Below are 23,381 nucleotides of genomic sequence, written 5' to 3'. Positions count from 1 at the left end.
TTGTATCGGGTTTCCACCATATATTATCCACTGCACCAGTGAATTCTAAATTTTATTTTTCATCTCATCCTTACAACAACTCTAAAAACTTGAAATTATTCTTCTCATTTTTAGTTATAAAAAATGAGGCTTGAATATGTTAAATGATTTACCCAGCTCCCTACAACCAGGAAACAGAGAAGAGAATTTAAACCTGGCTGTGTGTGACTCAGGAAGATATTCCAATTCTACTCTGGTTCACTAAGTGCTTGAATGAATGAATAAACACATGAAAGAATGAGTTGGTGTTCTGCTGTCATTTGCTTCATGTGTTGTAGACCATATTGTCAAAGGTTTTATTTACAGAACTTGGTGTGATGCCACAGATGTGCAGAACTTTAATAAAGCTGTTTCACAATAAGACACTACCACACTGATATTCTTGAAAGTCAAAGCCTAATGATTTCAACTGTTTGGTGTTGCATTTTATTGGACCAGAGCAAGTAGTCCTTGGATTTTCACTTTCTGTCCTCAGAGAGATGAAGATAATGGTAGTCTATCCTGGGAAGGAGCACAATGTCACTCTGGTGACATGTTCAGGTCTCCACTAGCCACTTTTTTGCCTTGGTCTTTCATTGGTTTGTTCTTATCTCATCCAGTGTTGTGCTGGTAAATGTTTAATGACTGTCTTTCTGAAAAAAAAAAAACAACTCGATTTTGTTGCATTTACCAATTGTATTGGTGTAAACATCCTCACCACAGCATATTTTCAGGCTATCAACATGCCATCGCTGAACAAAGAGTTGGGAAAAGATGTTAACAGTCAACTCTTATGACGCCACGTGAGCTGGCTCCAGCACATCACACATCTAATTCCATAGTCATCCCTGTGGGTGGTACTAATTGTTGAAATCCCTGGAAAAACACACCGGAGATGGGCTGTGGCATGCAGCCAGGAAAACTTGGCCAGGTTCATGTGTGCACCAAGACAATTATATAAATGTTTCAGCTGTAGCATCTTCTCCACTTTCCTCCTCCTTCCCTGTCATTTGGGAGAAACAATTCTTCTTATCGACACATCCAGAAAAGCTTTAGGGAATGATAACCAATGCTTTGACTCCATAACTCTGCCCAGCTCTACAGATTTGACTCACAAAGGAGAGACTTCTTTGAAAGAAGCTAAGCTACTTTTGACATATCCAGATCTAAATGTATATAGGGCTTCAGGGTTTAGTTTTTCCATGACTTTCCCCAAATTCTAATTCCTGATGGGAAGCAAAGAGTGGAGAAAGTTCTAGTTGTTCTTTTAGGGAGTTAGATGCTCTCCAAAACAGGTGGACTCATCTACTTGTGAGAACAGATGCTCTCAAAGTCTTTGGATCCTTACCTTTTAAAGACCTCTCTTCATATTACCTTCCCAGCCTCATCCCCTGCCACTCTCCCAGTGCTCTGCTTACACCTCATTCTCCAGATGGCAGCACAACTAAACTGCTCTCTGGGTCCTAGAATCATTCTAAATTTTTCTTTTTCAAAAAATCAAGTTCCCTCTGCTAAAGCACCCTCCATACTCATAGTCCCTACAGATTTTACAAAGCTGAGCTAAAAGGTCATCTTCTCCATGACGTATCTCCTGAAATCCCCATCTAGAATACATTTCTCCCTGTTCTTCAGGCTTGAGGCACTTTGTTAATGCATTGTTCTTGATTTATACTACACTGTGTTTTTGATAATAGCTATATATGAGCAGATTCTTTTTATACCTGTGAGAATGTAAAATCCATGAAGGCAAGAACATTGTGCAATTTGTCTGTGATTTCCCATAATACTTAACACACCGACTTATGAGTTGCAGAATTAAGAAAATCTTGCTTGAATTGAATCTAATGTATTGAACTAAATTTTACAAAGTAGATCTGAGTTAAGCCCTATGAAAATATATTTAGGGATCTTATGTTCCTATTTCAATTTTCCACCTGTAGACAGTCCTATCCATTTATGCCTTGAGTGACTTATAAGAGAAAGGTGCTTTGCTGGGCATTGCGGTGGAAAGAATATAGGAATAGATATGATCTCTGGCCCTAAGGAATTTATTTTCTAGCAGGGGAGACAAACTTTCAAACATTAACTCAAGTTTTAATCTGGTTTTCAGTCAACAAAGAACTCTGATGATTCTGTAGAAGAAGTTATCCATTCTACTGAGAAGAAGTAAGAAGAAATTAAATGAGTAGGATTGTGGAAGGTAGATGATTAAAGGGTGGGAGGCATTTCAAGTGGAGAGAAGGGCTGAACTCTAGTCAAAAGGTGAAACTTTACATGGGGATGTTTGGGGAATAATTATGAGTATAAGCAGAGTAAGCAATGGAAAGAGGAATGCTGCTGGAGATGTGCTGGAATAAGAGAGTAAGACCAGGCTATCCTAGAATTCAGATACCTGGATGCTGCACAGTTGTTGGTGATCTAGTTTTTCTAGATCTGCCAAATATTTAACTTGAGTTCTTATGTAAGTGAATAAAAGGGGAACAACTAGAATTGGTATATACAATTGTTTCAAGAAGCATCAGGAGGAAAATTCCCTGCTTCCTTCCTTCTTGTATTATTCTTTGTCTCTTAATTACATGTCAGGCATTATGCTGAATTTTAAAGATAGCAAGAAAAGTGAAACAGACATCTTGAACCTCCCTCCTTGCTCCAACAAAGTTTACAGTCTGGTGATAGTTCCAGACAAGGAAAGAACAATGACTCTGTAGAGGAACAAGGCCATGACATATGGAAGCACAGAAGGCTATGACAGTAGGTGGGAGGACCCATTCGTCTGTTCAGGGCTAGGGAGAGGGGGTCAGGAATGCCACCTGTGGGAGGAAAGGTGTTTGGGCTGAAAGTGTAGGAAATAAAAAGAAGCCCCTGCTCTCCCATTAAAAGGAAGAAGACATTTTCAAGGAGAAGAAACAGCCTGTGAAAGGGACAGAGGCATGTGAGGGCATGGTGCCTTCAGCGAACCTGCACGTGGGTGGTATGCCTAGAACCTAGGACACAAGGCGAATAGAGGCAGAGTTTTGTCAAGACAATTAAACTAACACATTTGGCAACTGAGTCATCCCCCATCTCTTGCCTTCTGTGACCCAGGGACAGAAGATTGCCTTCCTGACTCGGGATCTGTAAGTATTTAATCTTTGAACTTGTTTCCTATGGTGGTGTTTAATTGAATCTGTGCCTTCCGTTTGAAGGAGCAGGGGCTATCCTAGGACCTGGATGTTGGGGAGAACACAAGGGCAGGCTCCCAGCACATGACTGATGGTCAGGCAGGCATTAACTGTTCACAGGTTAGATAAACCACCAAGGGTGGCAGCCAGTGTAATCAAGCTTCCTGTGTGAGAAGTTCACAGGATCACAGGTGATCTCCCGGGTCACCATCAGACAACCAGATCTTAGGCTGCCCACCAGGTAAAAGAAGCATCTCGTGAAGGGCACACTGTAAACATCCACACCCAGCCCCACTTTATTTCCCATTTGGGAAGGGTTGCTAGACGTTCCACTACTGGAATCCCAGTTTAGCCCCATTTGGGGCTCTTAGATCAGGACCCAAATGTCCATTCTCTGTTGATGTTTAGTACTCATCTTGAACTTACACCCAAAACAGCACTCTTTGTCTTCCTCACCCAACCCTGACCTTCCCGTGGCATCCCCTGACTCAGTTAATAATAACTCAATGTGTCCCATTGTTCAGACTGAAAAATTTGGAATAATCTTTGACTCCACTCTATTTTTTGCATTCTATTCTCAGCAATAAATTCTGTTGAGCGTATACTCTTAAATATATCCAAAATTTCATCACTGTTCACCATCTTCGTCTCTTACCTCCATGGTCCAAGCCACTACCAACCTTTGCCTAGATTAGAGTAACAGAACCTTTGAACACTCCTGTATCAATTCACCACACAGCAGCCAGAGTGGTTCTATTCAAATGCAGGTCACAGCATGTTGCTTCTGTACTCAGAATCTCCCAAAGACTGTCCATCTTCCCCAGAGTAGAATCTGAAGTCCAGATTATCCTATACAAGGCCCTGAGAACCACCATGTCCCAAAACTACTTCTTCTCAGCTTTATTCTCCTACTCCCCTTCTTTCTCACTCTCCATCTTGGCCCCACTACCAGTGCTAAATAAGCAGCATATTAGGCCAGGCGCAACGGCTCACACCTGTAATCCCAGCACTTTGGGGAGCTGAGATGGGTGGATCATGAAGTCAGGAGTTCAAGACCAGCCTGACCAACAAGGTGAAACCACCCATCTCTACTAAAAATACAAAAATTAGCCAGGTATGGTGACATGTGCCTGTAATCCCTTCTATTCAGGAGGCTGAGGCAGGAGAATCACTTGAACCTGGGAGGCGGAGGTTGTAGTGAGTAGAGATTGCGCCACTGACTCTTTTATCTCCGTCTGCCTGGAACAAGTCCCTTGGATACTAACATGGTTTATTCTCCCATCTCAAGGTGGCTACTCAAATGTCACCTTCTCAGAGAGGCCTCCCCGACCACTCTGTGTATAATGAAACTCCACCCATACTCCCAGCTTAGCACTCTACATGCTTTGTACATCATTCTTTTCCCCCACACCAGCATCTATCATCACCTCACAGAGTCGTATAATTTACCTGCTTGTTTGACTACTGCAGCACTGTCCCATAGAGATTTTCAGAATGATGAAGATACTCTATATCTATATTGTGCAGAAACGTAGCTGCTAGTGTATGGCTATGGAGCACTTGAAATCTGGGTTGCATGACTGGGAAAATGAATGTTTGTTTAATTTTATTTAATTTCAATTAATTTAAAATAAAATGTCACATGTAGCTAGTGGCTACTATATTCCACAGTGCATGTTTAGTGTCTACCCCACTAGCATGTAAGCTTCATGAGGGTGGAGATTTTGCATATTTTGTTCACTGCTATCTTCCCAATACCTAAAAATATGCCTGGCTACTAAAGAAATACCTGTTGAGTGAATGAATGAATATGCTATGAGATTTCCACACAGCATCTCATTCAATCCTAATGACAGTTTTGTGAGTTGGGTGCTATTTTCATTCTCTTGTACTGAAAGGTAGGCAGTGTCTTGCTCAAGATCACGCAGCTAGTAACAAGAAGATAAGCTCTGAATGCAGGGATATCTGAAGTGCAGACATTTTGCTTGTCTGGAGTTGGGCCAGATGTTCTCTGTGGTCCTTTCTTACTCTGAGAGTCTGTGTTTCTCTAAGAATTTCCTCCCTTGAAAGGCAATGGCAGCATATAGATTAGTGTTAATTGGATTGATGGGCCTTCTTATCCAGTCACTTGTCAATGGCTCAGAATCCATAGTTCTTTAGGTAGAGGGAGCACAGAGCCTCTTTCCACCCAGCCTCTCCCACCCTCTATCCCCATCCCGGCTCCCATGGCTCACCGGTTTCTGGGTCGCAGACCTGCTCACAGGCGTCCGTTGTCCTTTGTCCACAGAGGTCCCTCACCCATGGGGAGGTGGCATTGATCTGGTAATACAGGGAAAGCTTGGCCGGGTTTAACCAGTCGGAGATATCCAGGTAGCTCCCTTCACTCACCACGAAGCTGCTTCCTATGGGTGAACAGAGAGATGACTACTTTCTCACTGATTTTAAGGTCTTAGCCGATGCTACAGGAACACAGAGAGGTGCATACAAGCCACATTCCCCAGGTCATTTGATCTCATTTGTCTAAGCGCACTTGCAATGTGCCTGTCATGATGTTGCAAGCCCATAGGGAGATAGAGGCAGATCAAACGTGGGAGAGAATTCAGCTTAGTGATGAAAGATAGGCCCTTAGGACTGAGAGGGAAGTAGGGTCAAATTCAGGATCTGCCCTTACTAGGCATTGACTTCGGGCAAGTCACACAATGCCCCAGGTCTTGGTTACTTCCTCTGTAAAGGAGAATATTAATGGAACTTACCTCATGGAGTTGATAAGGGAATGAAATAAATTCATGTAGATAAAATGCTTAGCTGGCACCTGACTTATTCTAGGAAATAATGATTAAACATTAAATTTCAAAGGAAATGAAAAAAGCTAATGTCCCTGTCACTCAGGTGTCTCCTCTGGAACAGGGGTCATTGATACCCACAGGGGCCAGGAGGCTAACATCAATAGGAGAGACTGGCTGAGTGTGAAGGAAATAGCATCCACGTCTCCTCACAAAGCTTGTGTTGTTTTTGTGTTATTATGAGAAAGACAGAAAGATATAGAGAGACAGACCAAGATAGAGAAAACAGAGACAAAGTGAGATTTCCAAAGAAATCCCCAGCACCTCTAAGGAAAAGAGCAGCGCCCACCCAAGAGAAAAAATACCCTGATGTTGCAGAACAATAGGGAGAAGGTGGGGTTTGAGACACAAGGAACACTGTAGGCTCCATTAAAATGGGGCTGCTATGATACAGCTCCAGCAGCTCTTGCCACATGGAACTAAAGGCTAATGGCACCAGATCTTAAGATTTTCTTCAAGAGAAGCTAAATACTAACATTTTTATTCTAATCAACCAATTTTTCAACATTTATGATGGCTAACATTTCTTCTTGAGTGCTTGCGTAGGCCAAGATTTGCTCTAAAATGTTCCTTATTATCCCACATATATGTGGAAACATACATATATGTATATATATTACATATAAATATATAATAATCTATAGATAGATATTCCACACACATGCACATGTACACACACATATATATACACACAGACTTTTTTTGGGAGGCAAGAAACAGAAGCCCATTCAGGATGGCTGCATATAAGTTGCAAATGGTGAGTGTATGTATGTATAGCAATAAAACAAAACAAAGATAGAATTTCATAGTGGGAAAAAAATGTACCCACACAGGACCAGGCTTCACAAAGCTGGACAGGGAGCGTAAGTCTAGATTGATGGCAGATCTAGAGATGGCAGCAGCAGGAGACTTTAAATTGTGTTTTATAATTAACATGACTCAGCTTCTCACCTTGTGTCTACCTCACTGTCAAGTAAAAACAAAGAAACAAATCTTTCTGTGAGTGCAATTCAAGTTCTCCAAAGACAGACTCAGTTAATAAGAATCAAATGGGTTCTATGGAGGCCTCTCTGTCAGGTCACATCTGACTCTGCTGGCTGACCTATGGTTGGACTCCTCTTGACTCTGGTGAAAAGCTGTGGTCCAATGAGCAATGGCCAGAGAGGCAGGATCACATGAGACCACACCTGGCTGTCTGAGCATCTAAGACTGTGGGAGGAGAAGTTTCCCTGGAAATAGTAAGGGTATGATCGGCAATGATTAGCTTCTCTAATTCACACAAATCATATGATTTCTGTCATCCTATGCAGTAAATCCCTAAATAAAGGCACAGTGGACAACATAATTTCGGTGCAAAAGAAAGAGGCATCTTTGTGAAGTAGGGGGAATAGATAGTATCAGGACTGAGATAAGGAAATGACCACATTTCAAGTTGGCCCTAAAGTCCTTGGCAGCTAAGGCAAAAAAGGAAGGAGTCTGTTGGATTCCATATTTCAAATTTCTGGCAGAAGAAGATATGCAAATCTATCTGCAAAGCCATATATCCCCCCTGGAAATAAGCCCAAGCAGAAACATGTCACATGGGTCCTTGAGGAAGGCACAGAACATCAGTATCAACCAGATTTTTCTTTAAAAAAGCACAGTCATGCTGTTTAAATGGATAATTCTTGTATTTATTCTCACTAAAGACTGAAAGATAGATATTGAATTGTGTCCCAGGACTGAGTTTGGTTAATCCTTCTACTTCAGGAAAGTTACACAGTGCAGTGATAAAGAGAATAGAGTCAGCAAGATATGAGCTTATATTCTCACTTTTTTACTTACCATCTCTACAAACTGGATCAAAAAAACAAACCCTCAGTTATCCTATATGAAAGGTGTGATACCAAGTCCCCTTTCATAGGTTGATATAAAGATTGCATAAGACAATGCATTTGTCTTAGGTCCGAATCACCAGAAAACAGACTCGGAGTCAGACACAAGCATTCAGGATGTTTTGGGGTACATATTCTTGTAAGAGGATGAGCAAAGTGGGATTGGGCAAAGGGAGAGGTCAAACTAACACACAGCAAAGCCCTCAGCTGATCCCATGGGGAGCTCTGGGGCTGCGACGGTCCTTCAGTGATGTTCCAAATCAAGACAAAGATGTCAGGACTTTCTATCCCCACATCGGCCAGTCATAAGCTGTGAGCTGTCCCTGGAGAGGGGACGTAATCTTGTGTGGAGTGGTCCCTTTCAATGGAAGGCATTGCTCAAAAAATGACTCAGCTGAGAGTGGTCAACCATCCACATTTCTGGCAGCTGGGGATTAAGTGTCTAGGTGCTGACTGGAAACCTGAGGGCAGCATCACAATGTCCACTAGAAGCTCTGTGAAATCTCAAGGAACAGGAACTATTTTGATAATTATTTTGAATTATTATGAACTTAGAAGCTCTAAATGCAATACCAGTAAACAGATTTCTCTCAATTATGAGAAATATGAGTCTCCATGGAAGAGACTGGCTTAAAAAAGCAGGTGTAATAAATAGAAAGTTTGTGTCCACCCAAATTCCTGTGTTGAAACCTAATCCCCAATGTGGTGATACTTGGAGGGGGGGCCTTTGGGAGGTGATTCATGAATGGAGCCTCTAAATGGGATGAGTGCCCTTAGCAAAGGGACTCCAGAGAGTTCCTTCACTCCCACCATGGGAGGACACAGGGAGAAGTGGCCATTTGTGAATAAGGAAATGGACCCTTATCAAACACTTAATATTTTAGCACCTTGATCTTGGAATCTGCAGTCTCCAGAACCGTAAGAAATAAATTTCTGTTATTTATAAACCAGCTGCTATAGTAGGCTGGACAAACTAAGACAGCAGTTTATCCTTAATGTCTTTAAAAAGATATTATGCGGAGTTACCCAGTTGGTTTAATGGCAGAAGGGAGTTACTATCCTTTGAATGTCCTCTGTTCATTCGTGGCATGAATGTGATATGTATTCTGCTCTCTTAATCCTTACAACAGCTTTGCAGGATAGGTATTTCTTCCAAATGAACATGAAGTTCAGAGAGGAATTGACATGGTCAAATTTGCACAACCAATAAGTGGCCAAAGTGGAACTTAAAGCAAGATTTTTCAGCCTTCGAAGCTGGAACATTTGCCTTTTTTCAAGCTATCTTGAGGCTTAGGGGTTTTGGCCAGTTGCTTTTTATGGTCCTTTTCCTCTGTCTATAGTAGTCTGTGAATTCTTCTATAGTGCATATCATGTAGAGTTGGAGGGCTTTTGCTTTCTCTGATACACTGTGATTTCCTACAGAGAAGAGGTCATGACTCATTAGTCCTTATCAATCCAACTCTCAGTAAAATGCCTGATACATACTAGGACTTTAGTGAATGTCAAGTGCATTAATGAAATCAGAGTTCCATGCTTGACTAGAGGGAAGTTCAATTCACTTCATCATGGAATTGTGAAGCAGAAATGCCTTCACATTGATCCCACAGTTTAATTTTTCCATCCTGTGAGAGCCAGAATATAGCCCTTCAGAATCTCCCCAGTTCCAAACTAAATGTCGAACATCACTATTGTGGCTCCTGAGCTCTTGTTCACTGAATGGGCTCATGATATGTATGGCAAAAGTAGAGAGGGAGGTAGAGAAACTCAGTGAGAAGGGTCAAGGATGTGTGGCAGGGAGGTGCCATATCAGAGCCTGAAAAGAAGTAATTTTGTGCCAAATTTAATGTAATCATTTACCCGATGTTGATTAAATTTCTTCCTGTGTAAGAAATAGACATAGAGACTAAGAAATGGTCTGAATCCATTGAGAAAATTAGGGATAAAACAAAGGAGATCAAATATCTGCCCAGATATCTTTAATACAACCTAGAGTGTGGTAAGAATTGCCTGAAAAATATAGGCATTGTCTTTGGATATAAGGGAGAGGAAAAAGGGGGCTCAAAGAGGAACACTGAAGAGCTGGCCTTTAAGCTATACCTTGAAGGATGCAAAAGAGACCATGGCATAATGAACTGTTTCCTCCAGAGTAAGTGGTTACCTGTGTGGCATTTAACCCTTAAGGCTAGACTCCAAAACTGGCCTGCACTACTCTTAATCTCTTTACTACTTGCAAGGCATTCCACTCAAGTAGCACCTGTATGTGCTGTGGCAGAGTGTCATTCATTCACTCCGATATGGCTATGTGCCAAGCCCTGCAGCAGGCTCTGGTTGAGAACGTCTGCCTACTGAGAACTTATAGCCCAGGAAGGAAGATCAGATATGAAAAATCTAAGGTAAAGCATGACTGTCTGCTCCCCTCCCCCTGCCCCTCGCTTCCCTTACTTATTTGCCCATCTAGATTGTGCATTTCTTGAAGGCAAAGCCCGGCTTCATTTAACTCTACTATCACTGTTGTGCTTAGGGTAAAGTCGAGGTTCGGTGTGGGCATGTGACAGAGAACAAGAGAGAAAGAGAACACTAAGTTTAAGGAATGTCTAGCAGAGCTCTGTGAATAAATTCCATTTATTTGGGAATACAAACTACACATAAAAAGAATAAAAGGCACTATTCCATGTGTCTTATGTTTTTCTAGTTTTTCTTTGGACCCTTGTTTTATTTTTTGGCTTTAAAGTGTCCTCCCCACTTTACTGACTGTTCTGAGTTCCTCACTATACTCAAATAGATCTCCCCAGAGAGCAATGACTCTGAAATAAATCTCTGCCAAAATTTCAACTTCAAAATGTCATGTTTCCTTATTTTTAAATATATATATATATATATATGGTTTTTTTCTCCCACTTACTTATGGGAATATACATCATCTAATTAGCCAAATGGATTTTCAGTTCAGCCCAATCATTTCGTTATCTAGCATCTGAAGCCCAGCGTTGCTCAGGGGACTGCACGGGCACAGAGGTCCTCATTAACTCTGATCTTCAATTACATTGATTATCAGCCTGCTTCTGTAATTGTGCAGCATAGATCAGGGGTGAGCTGGGGAGCTCAGGCCACTCTGTAGTATACTCTGAAAAGCCAGAGGCACAGCCACGAAAGAAACAGAAGGCTACAGATGAGAACTAAAAATACCACTGAAGGAGGTATCACCAGACAAAATTGCCTGGAGAGCCAGACAGCAGCTGCAAATCCCTTTCATTACACCTCGCATCATGAAATAGACCTCTGAGAACCATGGACAGGAGATTTCAAAAGAAGGCTGTGGTCACAGTGGCAAATGGTGAGCACAGTAATGAAAGACTGTGTGGCTAAAAGATGGTCTTTACAAATGAAGCGTAGAGACTGTTTTAGCCAAAAGTTTTCATTTTTATTTTCCCTCTTTCTTCGGGTAAAAATAATTAAAGATTCCCTTCCTTCTGTTATATCATGAATACCACGGGTCCTAGCTGTCTTGGACCTGGGAGAAACATCTTCCTGGGAACAAGATGAAAAACAAACTGTGTGATGATGCAGGAATGAAGATCATATCTACTATCAGCCCGACAGACTCAAGAAGAATATGCCACTTTTACCCTTCTCCCAGGTCCACACAGCCCCAAGTCAGGCTTGAATACATTCCACCACCTACCATCAACAGAAAACTATATAAGGGGTGGGTGATCGACTGCAAAAACGTGGTTAAAAACAAGCTTGAGGGTTTTTGAGTATGGGCAGAGGCAACCTGGATAGCTGGGAGCAAACATTCTCTGAGAGCAACCACTCTGGAGGAACATTATTGTGGGGGTGGTTCTCTTACAAGGATCTTCGAGAGTCCTCCTCCGGTTATCTCTGTCTTCACTTCCTGACCTTCCACTCCCAGCTCTCTTTCCTCTGCCATCTTCTTTCCTTTTGCCTTGGATCAACCCCAGTCTTCTTCTGTTCCTCTGTATGGTTCCTACTCATTACGGGTTGGTCTGTGTTCTGTCCCAAATTCATATGCTGCAGTTCTAATCTCTAGTGTCTCAGAATGTGACTATCCTTGAAGATAGGGTCTTCAAAGAGGTAATTCAGGTTAAATGAGGTCATTAGGGTGGGTCCTATTTCAATATAATTGATGTCTTTATAAGAAGAGGATATTGGGGCACAGGTACACATAGAGGAATGACCATCTGAGGACACAGGGAGAGGACAGCCATGTACAAGCCAAGGAGAGACGCCAGAAGAAACCAGCTCTGCTGACACCATGATCTCAAACTTCTAACCTGCAGAAATATGAGAAAATAAATTTCTGTTGCTTAAGCAACTCAGGCTGTGAAACTTGTTTTATGGCAGCCTTAGCAAATTACCTCCGTCTTATTTCTTTTTGTTTGTTTGTTTGGTTATTTTATTTTATTTTATTTATTTTTTTGAAACAGCTCTAACTCACCCAGGCTAGTGCACAGTGGTGCAGTCATGACTCACTGCAGCCTCGACCCTGACTCAGGTGATGCTCCCACCTTAGCCTCCCAGGTAGCTAGGACTACAGAGACATTACAGTACCACCACACCTGACTAATTTTTTGTGTTTTTTGTAGAGACAGGATTTCAACATGTTGCCCAAGCTGGTCTCAAACTCCTGGGCTCAAGTGATCCACCTCCCTTGGCCTCTCAAAATGTGGGGATTACAGGTGTGAGCCACTGCCCTTGGCCATCTCTGACTTATTTGACAGCAAATATCTCAAGCTTGCCATTTGCTCCACTTAGTAACCTTTATTTTGTGCTTGGGATACCTATGAATCACTTCTCAGAATAAAGTTTTCAAACGTATAAAACTAAATTTATAGTATAGCAAATGTCATGAATAAGTGAAGCACAGTTCTATTGATGGATCCTCTGGAGGTTCATGGAGCTCAAGATAAAAACCCAAGTCTGACCTAAGCTATTTTCATCCACTCCCCAGATACCAAGTCTGGTGTCTTATCTGGTTCCAAACACTTCCAACATCACTGGATGGACAGAGGGATTATAATACCCATAAAGTGTATGAATCAGATGGAAATGACAAAGCAAAGAAAGAAGCTAAGAAAACGCTGAGATGTTCCAGTGGCTATTTTAAAGACAGTCAACCTCTTTCTGTTAATTTTACATAAAAGTGCTCTTTTTTTCATGCTCTGAAGAAGATAGCAACTTGGTTAAGATTGGGGTTTCCTGGAATCGTTACACAACAGATTAGAATTTTATGGTGCTATGCTAGCTATGTATCTAATTTTACAGACTATCAGAAAACTTTGAGTCTCTCTAGTCTAGAGTTTCTCAAGTTTTAATATTTTTCTCAAGTGTTTTTAGACATTTTTTCCTAACCACCTCCCAGCCATGAAATTTTAATACCAGAGATATATTGTATAACTACTTATACACTGTATGTACTGTTTATATACTATGCTTTCACTGTACATAGAGGAAAATATTTTCACCCCCTCCCCAAGATCAATTTTTACCCCTTTGGGGATGTTATGTCCTTATTGAGAATGTATGTTATAATCAGACCCTTTTGCAGAGGTAAGGAAACTGAGGGTCAAGAAAAGGGGTGGGGGATGTGCCTAAGATCCCCCCTGGGATTAGTGAAGTAGCCACAGTTAGAACATGGACTTTGTGATGCTCAGTCTCTTCTGGCCATGAGGGAGGTGGGAGTGAGAGAAGTTAACTGACTCTCCCAGAGCCACGGGTGTCAGGGCTGGACCAGAATCCAAGTGCCATAACTTCTAAGAGCTCAGAGTCTGTGCCAGTATCTTCCACTGACAATCAAGAATCGTCCCGGTGGAGGGGAACTGTCACTGGGCTAGAGCTCGCTCCTGGGAGGAGGAAATGCTAATAACTGTGAGAAGACCACTTCATAGAAGAGACATTGGGATCTCATCACTACATATCCCAGAAAATAGACCATGGAGATGAACAGTCCACAGGGATTTGGGATATTCTGGGTTAAATATATATATACATACATATATATATATATATACACACACATATATATATATATGTATATATATTCTTCCCTACCTCAGACTTGTGATCAAAGTCTGGCTGAAAACACGTTGCCACAGAATTCTACGTGCCTTTATGTATCCACGGTCTTGCTTCAAAGTTGAGTTAGGGGTGTTTGAGTCTGGACAAAAAAGGTTTGAAGTTTTGACATTTCAAAAAAGTATCTTTTCCCCCAAGAACACAGTGATTTGATACCAAACTAGGCAACGGGAAAAGAATAAAGTCATGGCATGTTTTCCCATTTTTCTTCAACTCATTTAAATTTTTAAAGAAGAATTTTGGCTAAAGGTTGAAAGCAGCTGTTTACTTTTAATTTATTTATTTATTTATTTATTTATTTTATTTTTTGAACTCTTTTTATGACTTCATTGGGAATTTAGGCATCAGACCCAATTTTAGTGTTGGATTTCTTTTTTAACTAAGATCTGTGCTTTTTGAATGAACATAGTTGACGACTACTCCCGAGACCCAAAGGTCATTTAGCTCTGAATTACTAATACTGAAAAATCTCTCTCTGTATCAGTTGCTCAAGTGAGACATGAACTTAGATGGGAACTTTGACAGGAGTCTAATAGGAATAGATTAAATCTGGCCCAGCCACTGAGTTGCTGTATGATTCTAGAACAAATTACTTAGTCTTGGTAAGCCTCCTCCGTTTCTTAATCTGTACAATGTGAATAATGCTTACTTCATAGAGCATCTATGGAAATGAAATAAGATTCATTTGGATTGCCTATGGATAGTACAGTTCCTGGCTAAGGCCTTCATGTTTTGTTATTCTAGGCACAAAGTGTACAAGATAAATTACACATTCTATTTACAATCGTATATCTGTCTGCATATCTAATACATATTACTATATATTTTGCATATGTATATACAATTGATAATTGTGTATGCCCATGTATATGTGTATATACATTTGTACATACACATAAGCACAGATAATTCTGTCAACACTGTGTCCTATGTAGATGGCACCTCCTGAAATTGTGCAACATGGTGATCCTGCTTGGGACACAGCCAGATATTAGTTTCATGAAAAAAAAACAAAGTCACCTTGCTCTCGCCTACTCAGGCTAGATTCATTTCTTCTAGGCTGACTTATCCTAGCAGTTTTTCCCCTGATTGTCACAGTTTCCTGGGATGATCTGCATAGGGTGGGAATGAGGGACCCTACTTGAAGACATGTTGCAAGAGTGAGGAACCATTGTAGGGGTCCTAGAAGTATGCCTGGCATATATTAGGTGCAATACATTTGGAATGAAAATTTGTGGCTGAGATATGAATAGCTGAAGAAATTAACAAACGAATGAGTGCACTTGTGGCCTGCAGGACCCATCAGCTTCACTATGCTCCCTGCAGCCCCGTTTCCACTTCTCAGGGTCCACCCTTTTTTATGAGATGTGCTTCCTTCTGCCTTTCCCAAGGAATCAGCAGAAACACCAGGAGCTGTTTGGAAAGGACAGCTCACAACTGTGAGGACTAGGAATGACCATATTAGCAATTCCTCCCCAAATCTCTTTCATGACTACACTGTGGGTTCCATGCCAACTGACCAAATTAGGCATAGGCACCTGCCTGCTTTGTGTCTCTTGTGTCAGTGTGTGTATGTTTGTAAGTGTTCCTTTTTCTCTAGATCTCTTGCTTTCTGCTCTCTTCTCTTTTGTCTGGAAATGGCTTCACTGGAAAAAGCATAGACCTTGAGGTGGGCACATCTGGATTCAAAAGGTGCCTTGACAATTCATCATTTGAGTGACCCTGGGAAATGCTCGATATTTCTTTTCTCTGCTTCCTCATCTAAAAGAGGGTGAATAGCACTTACCTTGCAGGATTTGCAAGGTAAATGTAAGTCTGTGTATGTGCCTCACTCATTGAATGCACATAGAAAATGGTATTTTTCTTTTTATTAATGCCATTGCTTAGAAATAACCACTAGAGGGTAGGTGTTACTTTTAGTCCCATTTTACAGACAAGGAAATTGGAGCTAAAAGAGGTTAAATGTACATGTCCTAAATTGCACAGCTAGGAAACAGACAATTCAGAATTAGAATGCAGGCCGGGCGCGGTGGCTCAAGCCTGTAATCCCAGCACTTTGGGAGGCCGAGATGGGCGGATCATGAGGTCAGGAGATCGAGACCATCCTGGCTAACACGGTGAAACCCCGTCTCTACTAAAAAAATACAAAAAACTAGCCGGGCGAGGTGGCAGGCACCTGTAGTCCAAGCTGCTCCGGAGGCTGAGGCAGCAGAATGGCGTAAACCCGGGAGGCGGAGCTTGCAGTGAGCTGATCAGGCCACTGCACTCCAGCCCAGGCGACAGAGCAGACAGAGCAAGACTCCATCTCAAAAAAAAAAAAAAGAATGCAGGCTACCTGACTCTGACCCCAGAGCTCTGTTAACACATGGCTGCCTCGCATTCTGCTTGCTTCAAGGAAAACCTATCCACAACACTAAGATTTCTGGTTGTTGTATTTATTTTTTATTTTTTGCCTCTGTCAACATACATCGCTCATTACTTCTATAAATACTGAACTTCTCATGGTGGTAGCTGAAACATAAATCATATCATGTTGAAAGAGAGAGGGAGAAAAAAAACAAAGAAGTCAGGGAGAAGGTGACATAATATTGTTATTCAATACCTAATATCTCCAAAGACATGTAATACATCGTCATGGCATTTTCAGGAGATATTTTCTGGAAACTGGACAATAATTCAAATTAATGCTAAGCCTAAATCTAATTGTTTTATGATGCTACAAAGGACTACATGGGGCCAAGCATCCAAAAATCAGCGGTTTCAACAGTCATGTTGATGGAACAAATTTCACTGTCAGGCACAGATGAGAACAGCTGCCTAAATATATAATATTAATACCTGGGGCAATGTAATAATGGGGATCTGCAGCTTAGCCACACTCTAGCCTTCTCAGCAACCAGCCTTTCACCAGCCAAGTCCTACTATGAATTCTAGGGAAGGTAAGGAGAAAAAAAAATAAGGTTTTTATTCAAGGGCCAAATGAAGGCCCTGGTGATCAAATAGGACCCAGGGTGGCTGAGGTACGAGTTTCTGGTATGTGTCGCATGAAAGGTGAATTCCTGTCTTCTGTTCCTGGAGGCAGCTGGTGAAATGTAGTCTGAAGGAGCCAGAGAAGACCGGTTGAAACCCCAGCCTTGCCATTTACCACCTGATGGACTTTATGCCCATGACTCACCTCTGTGAGCCTTGGGGATCCTGTTCTGTAAAATGGGACAACACCTAACACACACTCCTGTGTGTAATGGCACATTGAGATGTCCATGGTTCATGAAGGAAGCAAGTTGCCCAAAAATAGATAAGGTATTATCTCAGATTTGAAATAAACAAACATAAAAATAGCCATTCAGGGTTTCTGTGTGTATGTGTGTGTGTGTCTCTGTGTGTGTGTAGAAAAAATTCTAGAAGGATATACATCAAAAGAGTAATCAACCGGGCAGACTAGTATTGGAAATATCCCAGGAATAGGAAAGAGAGTATATTTAATATTTGCTCCATTTACACCTATACTACCTTTTTAATAAGAATACGGATGATGGTACTATTACTAGTACTTCTATGATACTGAAAACAGCAATAACACCAACTTCAGAAGGTTTGGGAAGGAATAAAGGGTAGAATATATATAAAATTGTAGTAGTGAGTCAAACACATAGAAGGTGATGAAAAATTGCTTTTTTTTTGGTCTCCAGCTAATTGCTAAGAATATGTTCTCCCTCTGATGGAAGAGGCTGAGACATTGGGCCAAGATAGGCGAGAACTGACTAAATATGCCACTTTCTTCTTCTCACACTTGCCTTTGTCCCCATATCCTGAAGTTTCCTCTTCATCACCCCTATCTTCCCAGATTATACTCATTTATCTTCCTTCCCTGGTCCCATCACCTGGAAGTAGCCTGTCTTTCCTCTGTCCTGAAGCCTGCTACATGCATCTCTTTTCTTATATCAGTATCCCCACCGATGCATTTGAATTTAGCCCACCCTCTCAGAGGAGTCAGCACGTGGCAAGGTTTAGGGCATATGGATGTCTTATTTACCTAGGGAGAGAGTGAGTTTTCTAAAGAAGAAACCATTTCTAATTCATCTTTAAATTGGCATCTCTAAGCACAGCGTTTGGCCCTTAGCGGGTAATCAGTAAAACATTTTGAATGAATGAATGGAGTGACAAACGGTTCTTTAAGGCGACTATCTGTAGAACATTGCCATAGATGTTATCAAATGGAAACAAAAGAGGCAAACCCCACAGTTCCCTCCCCACACTCTCCAGTGGCGCTTCAGATCTTACCTGAGGTTCACTAAAGGGCCTTAATAATATGCAATTTTATTTTTGTTTAGCATTTAAAACACTGCATAACAACTTTACATACAATATCTCTCTTGATCCTCATAGCAAGAGCTGTTAGAGGTTCTGGAGTCAGGTCTGTTTCATAGCTGTGTGGCCCTGGGCAAAGGTATTACCCTCTTTCGAACTTAGTAAGCTCATTTGAAAAAAAAAAATCAGAAAAAAACAGTAACTACCTGTAGGGTTAGTGTGAGGAAGAAGTAAGTTAAAGAATAAAAAGTATTTATTAGAGCGGTTGGCATTCAATCATATTATACTCAATGTATATGCAGATATGTTCTAGGGAGTTACTTCATTATCATGTCACAGATGGAGAAGTTGAGGTCAGTAAAAGTGTCTTGCCCAAGTTACACACAATTATTTAATTACAAACCTGGAACCAGAATCCAGAAGACCACACTCCGGGCCCTGTACTTCATGTCCTGTCACTTTAGTTCTCAGCAGGCTGATTATTGCATTTAACTTCTGAATGTATTTATTCATACTGTCAACAAATGTTTACTGAGCACCACTTATGTGCCAGGCCTGGTTGTAAAGCTGGGAATTCAGCAGGAAATATAAAAGACATAGCACTTGTCCGTAGAGAGTGTACAATGTGGGGGAGAAGGTGAGCATTAAGCAAGTAAATGCACTAGCACTAAGATGATCACACATAGGAATGAGTGCTTTGCAGAAAGGAATAAGCTGCTGTGAGCACCTGATAGGGGTGTGTGTGTGTGTGTGTGTGTGAAGGGAGATGATCATATTAGTGAAATAATGGGCCGGGCACGGTGGCTCAAGCCTGTAATCCCAGCACTTTGGGAGGCCGAGACGGGCGGATCACGAGGTCAGGAGATCGAGACCATCCTGGCTAACATGGTGAAACCCCGTCTCTACTAAAAAATAAAAATAAATAAATAAATAAAAATAGCCGGGCGAGGTGGTGGGCGCCTGTAGTCCCAGCTACTCGGGTGGCTGAGGCAGGAGAATGGCATAAACCCGGGAGGCGGAGCTTGCGGTGAGCTGAGATCCGGCCACTGCACTCCAGCCCGGGCGACAGGGCGAGACTCTGTCTCAAAAAAAAAGAAAAAAAAAAAAAATAGAAATAATGTTCTCTCCAAAGGGAACAGATATGTGAAGTTTCTTTTTATTTTATTTTATTATTTTTGAGACATGGTCACACTCTGTTGCTCATGCTGGGGTGCAGTGGAACGATCATGTCTCAATGCAGCCTTGAACTCCTGGGCTCAAGCAACTGTCCCAACTCAGCCTCCTTAGTAGCTGGAACTACAGGTACATGCCACAATGCCTGGCTAACTTTTAAATTTTTTGTAGAGATGAGATATTGCCATGTTGCCAAGGTTGGTCTTGAACACCTGAACTCAAGCAATCCTCCTGTCTCAGCCTCCTAAAGTGTTGGGATTACAGGTGTGAGCCACCATGCTGAGCCTTTTTTTAAATGTGAAGTTTCTGACATATAAAATAGGTCGGGTTCTATTTTCAGTTGGAACCAATGGTCTAGCAAATGATGAGCTAAACTATGGGATACATAGGACATTTGGAGTGTATTTATGCTTTTGCTTTCAAACCTAATTGTCCTTTCTGAGTTGCTAATATCTGGAAGAGCACAGCTAAATAGACAAACCATGGTTTGTGAATCCAGACCAAACCCCATGGGGCACTCCTGCGGTTTACACAACCGGAATGGGCATGCGCAGAGACCCTATAAAAGACCAAACAAAGTTAACATCATCTTGCTGTTTCAAAAAACTAGTCAATTGATATTTTTTGTTGTTAAATTCATTTAGATGATGAAGCCTTTCTGTTTTTTTATAGACAGAGAGTCCAGGGTAGTGTTTAAGAGCAGAAATACAGAGCAAGGCAGCTGGTATTCACGTTCTGGCAATGCCACTAACCAACCAAATGATAACAATCCAGTTAAATGGACCTTGGTTCCTCAGCTATAAAAATTTGGATAACAATCTCCTAGGAATGTGGGAGGTAATATATGTAAATTAAATTTCCCTTGTTTCAGATTACTCACTTTTAATGTAAACGAGCTAATAGATGTAAAGTGCTTAAAACAGCATCCAACACATAATAAATGCTGGATAAATGTTAGCTATTCTTATACTATTTCTACCTTCATATATTTGATAGTTCTACTGCGAAACAAAAGAAAATGCTGCCTTGTTCAAATACAATTTCACAAAAACAAACACAATAACCAAGACGCCTGCTTGAACAACATATTAGCTTTGGATAGAGCAGTGTAACCAAAAGCCCACTCTGTGACTCATTTCTACTTTCCTAATTGCCTGTTCCTGCTCTGGTCCTCAGCCAGGAGTCAGTCTTTAGCCACATCATGGATATATACACATCAGATTGTGTGTGTGAATAAACAAGAACACACAGCTCCTGCTGCCTCTGAGGACTGCAAAGAAATGACATTAAAAGTGAGTGATTTGAAACAACTGAAATTTAATTAAAAACAAAATTAAAAGTTGTTCCAAGCCTGGCACTTCAGCCAGCAAGGCTCAGAGGAAATTAGTAAGTGCTACTAATAGCTGGATCCAATTCACAAGCCTCTATGAGGAGACAGAGCAAAGAAGATGCATACCCTTTAGATGAAACAATTAAAGATCACTTCTGAGAAATAATCATGCACAGTATCCCAGGGCAATAAAAACAAACAAACAAACAAACAAAAACACCAAAACAACATTATTTGCTGATGTGTTTCTCTTTGACTTCCTCATTTCTATTAAGGGAAAGTGCCCTGACATTCCCCTAGTAGCGTCTTCAATGGCAACACACTGATTTTGAAAACTAGACTTAACACGGGAGGTGGGGGCAAATTCCTTTAAAAAATGTTGTCATCTACTGCCCTGAAATTTCACCTTGCCAATTTATTCATCCTTTGAAATTCCAAATACTCAAGGTGCTTAGTAAAATTGATTCTCCTCAAATAACGAAGATGATTGCCAGCTGGGAGTTGGGGACTCAGCAGCAGCATGGTTAAATGTGTTGGCTGCGAGGGTGCTATGGTGGATGGAATCAGAGTGGGCAGTGGGCAGTGGGCAGAGGGCAGAGGGGCTGCATCTGAGACAAATGCTCAGAGGCAGGTCCGAGAAGTCCATCAGTCCCGGGTTCTCAGGGTAGCATGGAGAGAGGTACAGGAGAAACAGAAAACTATGACAGGAAACAGGAAGATACTGAAAATAAAACAAACAACCACCACCAACAAAAAACTGAAGACAATAAATGAGGGGGGTGGGGTAGAGGAAGGGGGAGGAATGATCAGAGATGCAGCATTGAAAGTCTTCATGAACTGGCCAGGAGTGGAATGAACCAGCTTAGCTTAAATACACAAACTTGGATCAGACAGTACATGTTCCTGAACCAAAGAACACTGCTCAGAGCTCTACCCTGCTCTACTTTCTTCCGTGTCCTTGTCCATGGAAAGGAAAGAGAATGCCCATTCCACAGAAGCTTTCCTGTGCTCACTTCTACAACTCATCACCCAGTCTGCCCCAACCACGTTGACCTTGTTCCACCTTGTTCAAGTCACCCAAATGGCTTTGACTGTGTTGTTCCCTCTGCCTGGAACACACACACTTTCCTCTCCCACACAACTTCACATGTTCCTTTAAATGCCATTGTCTCAGAGAGATCTTCCCTGACCAGCATATCTGAGCCTGCCATCCCAACTCTCCTATATTTTAATTATTTAACACTTCATTTTAACTATCCTCCCAGCTACTCTCACCTGTTGCCAATGCTTACTTTGTTATTTTGCTAATTTGCTTTGGTGTCCGTCTCCTGCTGAGAATGAAAGCATGCTGCAGGCAGGGGCTGTGTCTGTCTTTTCCAGCACAGCATCTTTACTGCTCCATGACACACAAGAAACAGGAAATAAATATTTGTTCAATGAGTTAATAAAGTCTGTAAAGATGTAAAAAGTTATTATAGGCAAAATACCTACCATACTGCCCGGTACATGATGTATTCTTGTGTTATTTTCATAAGGATCTAATATTATATGGATTTGCATTCTAGTAGTGAGGTTGTCTCTGGAATGAGAGAAGGATAGGGACTGAAATAGGACTGAAGGCCTCTAGATGCCAACTTGCTGTCCCCACACTGTGTTTGGAACATGCAATATGCCATAAGTATGCACCTGTTGCCTAGATGGATCTTACTGAGGGTGTGAGGTTAGGGAGGGGATGGGACTGGGCGCTGCTGAGGGCTGATGCTGCAGGTCAACTGGGGAGAGAGGAGAAGCCAAGGCCAATTTTCTTTTGCACAAATGCACAAACCAGTCTCATCCCATCCTCTAAGGAGTTCTTCTAGGTGGACAATGAATCTGTCTAAGCCCAACTTACCCTTTCACGCTCAACTCAGCTTCTGCCTTCTTCAAGAATCTTCTTATATCTACCTCAGTAAGAATTACCTATTCTATCTTCCACCCAATTCCTGATGTAGCTTTGAGAGCAATGCAGCTTATGCTTACTAGGCTCAAGACTGGTTTTGAAGAGTCTACCTCTTTGTCAAATCTTGTGACGAATTTTGGGTTTCAAAATAAAATTACAACCAATAATTCAATAATAGGAATCACAATTACAGGAATGGTATTAAATGTCTCAGAATTGTTTTTTTTTTTTAAGTTATTTTAAAAAGTATCTTGAATAGGAACAGATCTAAATATACTGAGCTCCCACTCTGTGTTGAATACTGTGACAAAAGGGGGTGGTTATAAAAGTGGAAGAAAGAGTCCCTGCCTGAAAGTAGTGTATGGTTCAATTGAGAGATAACAAGATAGAGAATTATAATAGAACATAATCAGTGTAGTGATGAAGATAAAATAGGAAGCTTTGGGTGCGCAGAGCAGGGATGCTTCCTACAAACAGTCATACTGCAAAGTCAGAGAATGTTTCCTACAAACAGTCATACTTGAGCTGTCACACTTCCTTATATTGAGTTCAGTATAAGAAAGCAGCTAAATGGGGTAGAGAAACCAGCTAAATGGTGTCACATTTCAAGTGTGACACCAGCTCCCATCACCAGGCCTC

The 23,381-nt window shown here is 41.4% G+C and overlaps 1 protein-coding gene across 1 annotated transcript in view; it reads right to left on the bottom strand.

Annotated features, from left to right (window-relative positions):
• The window catches only part of ASTN2 (astrotactin 2), a 982,181-nt gene that overhangs the window by 565,806 nt on the left and 392,994 nt on the right, over window positions 1-23,381 (bottom strand). The window contains exon 7 of the mRNA XM_011950063.1: window positions 5,414-5,581. Coding sequence (XP_011805453.1) covers window positions 5,414-5,581 — 168 coding nt within the window. The remainder of the gene's footprint in view (window positions 1-5,413; window positions 5,582-23,381) is intronic.

Source organism: Colobus angolensis, unplaced genomic scaffold (assembly GCF_000951035.1).
Source record: "Colobus angolensis palliatus isolate OR3802 unplaced genomic scaffold, Cang.pa_1.0 Scaffold301, whole genome shotgun sequence".
Taxonomy (NCBI): domain Eukaryota; kingdom Metazoa; phylum Chordata; class Mammalia; order Primates; family Cercopithecidae; genus Colobus; species Colobus angolensis.
This window is presented reverse-complemented; position numbering and strand designations above follow the sequence as displayed.